We start from the raw sequence: 3,466 nt of genomic DNA, 5'->3' as shown, positions 1-3,466 counted from the left end.
CCAGCCACTCCTTGCAGGGTCGCTATGGGTCAGAACCAACTCGACGGCACTTAACAACAATTTAATTTTTTTTCTTCTTCTTCTTTACAGAAGTTTCAGATGGACAGAAATCAGGAGACCAGATAAAGAGAAGTAGACGGAAAGGGAGAAACAGACAGGAAATTCCTGCATTTGCTGAACTTGATACAACCACAGAGGTCAAAACACCTTTTGATTTGGCCAAGGTGAGTGCTTATAGAATGAAGCCTTTTCTGGCTACATGGAGAAGAGGAAGTACAAATTAGTGTAGAATCGCAATTTTTCAAAAACCGCATGAGAAAAAATAATAATTGTAACATACTGCTTTTTGTATAGTAAATTTCTTAGCAGCATGATTAAGTCAGTTTATAAGACCATCTTTGTTTAGCAATGATATTGAGATGTGGTGCTGTACTGTACAATAAGCATTTGACTGTAAGGTCCATTTGAACCATAAGATTGGTGGTTGAAACTCACCAGCTACTCATTGAAACCCTATGAGTCCTAGAAACTATGGGTTGGAACCAACTCCACAGCACTTAACAACAACAGTATTGTATATGAGGGAAAATATTTAAGGAAGGATACCAGTACATCAATTTCAGCGTTTGTTGTATGCTTATACTAAAAAAATTAAAAACAAAAATGGCACAATTCTAGCTTTTAGGAGTGCGCCTGTTTGACCTGTTTGGGCCAGCATCTACCACCACCATCATCATCTTAATTTAGCTTTTAGAACTTTTTCACTTTCTCTCTTTTGACGCTTTTTTTAACTTTTTGTTGTGAATTGGGTGAAGGTTTACAAACAAGATCATCAACTATACATTCAGCAAACCATACAGCTTGTTTCATCTCAGTGATGACAGATCTCTCCCTGTAACAACATTCATCCCACTTCCTCCCTTTGGCTCCCCATTTACATCTTATATTTCACAAAGGAACAAGGCAAAAATATTTGATGTATACATACAAAACAATAAATACATATATTTATTTAAATGTCCAAAGGGCACATTCTGCCCGTCACACAGGCACACAGTGCCCACAGGCACACAGCCTCCTGTCCACAGGCACACAGCATCTTGATGGTCACTGCTTTTCTAGTTAGGGATCTCACTCGCCACACATGCTCTTCTGTCTTGATGGTCCTGGGATTGTCTGTTCCTGAAATGAAAGATTACCTCTTCCCTCCTTTTAGTTACACATCTTCTACAATAACAGTGTGATAATCACAATTAATCCTGCTAACAATTATTCACAATTGAGTCCTAAAATCCTATCACTGTCTCGTCCCACATCTCCTTTCACCAGATTCATCTGGGAAAGAGGGAAACTATTCAGTGGGGATTCTACCTTACACCCCTTAATCTGCAACTAAGCTCACTCATGAAAGCTTGTAAATCAGCCCCTTCATGCCTTTGTATCCCCTACATTTTTGATAGCCAGTGTTTAAATTTCTCATCCTTAACAGAATTGCTGTGAGTCTGAACCAACTCCACAGCACATCACCACCACCACCACCATCAGCCCACTACACTGAGGTAACAAGGTTGTTCCTTGCTATGAAAAATCCTTCCATTCTAGTTGGAATTTTGAGTCATTGCATTCATAGGCAGAAGTCTCATTCATCAAATTGTAGCAATTTGCGCTGGTTTTTAGTATCACTTTTGACTCTTATTAAACAGCCCTATGAGGTGGGCAGAACTATTTATGATTATGACAATTTGACAAACTAAATATCTCAAAAGAAGGAGCTAGTTAATTAGACTAAAATAGACATATACTAAAATGCAACTATTGGTATCTCCCCATCTAGAATGAATAAGAGTAAAGAAAAGCAAATAAACAGGGAAACAATTAGGCCAAAGGACTAAAGGATCTGCAAACCTCAGTCTCTATGCCCCTGAGGCCAGAAGAACTACATGGTGCCTGATTGCCACTGCTTTCTGCTCTGAAATGTACCACAATAGCAGATAGAGTAGGGAAATGTTTTGGAACAACTGTCAAACTCATTGAAAAAGACCAGACTTACTGGTCTTATGAAGATTGGTAGAACCCCTAGGGCTATGGCTCTTAGTCACGCTTCAGGTCTGGAACTGACCTCACCCCAGTGACTCAACTTTCAGCCAAGCAATAGACAGGCCAGTAAGATGAACAATAACATCAGGGAAGTAAGCACTCCTTAGAACTATCAACCATAGTTGATAATCAAAAGGTAGTGTTTGCCCAGGGATAAAGTTCAGGAGTCCTGGTGTGATACTGTAGGATACACACTGGACTACTAACTGTAAGGTCAACAGTTCAAACCCACCAGCTACTCCTCGGAAACCGTATACAGCGTCACTAGTCAGAACTTATTTTATAGTACTTAACAACATCATTGAAGCTCAGAAGGCAGGAATGAATAGGAAACAAGGATGAAATAGGAACAGTAAACACAGGGAGGAAGTGGGAAGAGTGCTGTTGCATTGTGGGGATCAGTGTCACCACATCAGTGCCACAAAACAATAGGTTTATGCATTGTTGAATGGAAAAATAATTTGCTCTGTACGTTTTCACTCAAATCACAAAAGAAAGTTAGGAAAGAAAAAAGGAAGTGTAGTACCCCAAACCTTCTGAATGTGATGACCATGGAAAAAAATGTGGAAAAGTGTTTCTATAATAATGTTAAGGAAATGATAAAAACTTTTTATTAATAGGAAAAAGAAGAGCAAAAACTACTACAAGTAAAAGAAAAAATACAAATGACTGCTGAAAAAAAGATGTTTTATCTTAGTAGTAGTTAATTAGACCAGGACTTTTTCTGTTTTAGCAGTATAATACTTGTCTTCTGGGAACACCCCCAATCACAGACAAGAAACAGTAGTTGGCCACCATACCAGTAATCCAATAAATACATATTAAATGGTTGAGATATTGCCTATCGAATTGTTAAAGATTTTAGAAGGACTACTGGGTGAGGTAGTAAACCAAGCACCTCCTGTGCTCTACTGGTGGCAGCGCAACTGGTTTAAGCTTTCCGTGGGATAATTTGACAGCATTTCTCACAAACCATGGAAGTGTTCATATGCTTATTAATATTAATATCATTGCTAGAATATTATTTCTATAAATCGAATTTAAGGAAATATAATTAGAAATACTCAAAATGAATAAATTATTCTGCATAATGTTATTAGTAATGAATATTAAACTGACTTGATTATCTAGCAGTAGGAGAAAGAGTAAATAAATTGTGCTTCCCTCATTGGGTAGAATACAGTGCAGTCCCATGATTTCTAAAGAGAGGCTGCATGTCATTTTGGAGGTTTTCTACTTTTTTTTTTTTTTTTAAAGACTTGGCTTCCTTTCTATAAAATACTTACTCATATCTTTGGCCTATTTTCCTATTGAATTAATGGTCTTTTTAAAATTGATTTATAGTTCTTTATTCTGTGTGTTAGCCCTT

General features: G+C 37.5%; 1 protein-coding gene across 1 annotated transcript in view; it reads left to right on the top strand.

The window, feature by feature from the left end:
* Nucleotides 1-3,466, top strand: part of TRIP4 (thyroid hormone receptor interactor 4) — an 86,693-nt gene that overhangs the window by 14,448 nt on the left and 68,779 nt on the right. The window contains exon 3 of the mRNA XM_006831541.1: nucleotides 91-224. Within this exon, the coding sequence (XP_006831604.1) occupies nucleotides 91-224 (134 nt within the window). The remainder of the gene's footprint in view (nucleotides 1-90; nucleotides 225-3,466) is intronic.

Source organism: Chrysochloris asiatica, unplaced genomic scaffold (genome assembly GCF_000296735.1).
Source record: "Chrysochloris asiatica unplaced genomic scaffold, ChrAsi1.0 scaffold00004, whole genome shotgun sequence".
In the NCBI taxonomy this organism is placed as follows: Eukaryota; Metazoa; Chordata; class Mammalia; order Afrosoricida; family Chrysochloridae; genus Chrysochloris; species Chrysochloris asiatica.
The sequence above is the reverse complement of the archived record's forward strand: the minus strand, read 5'-3'. Positions and strand labels throughout refer to the sequence as shown.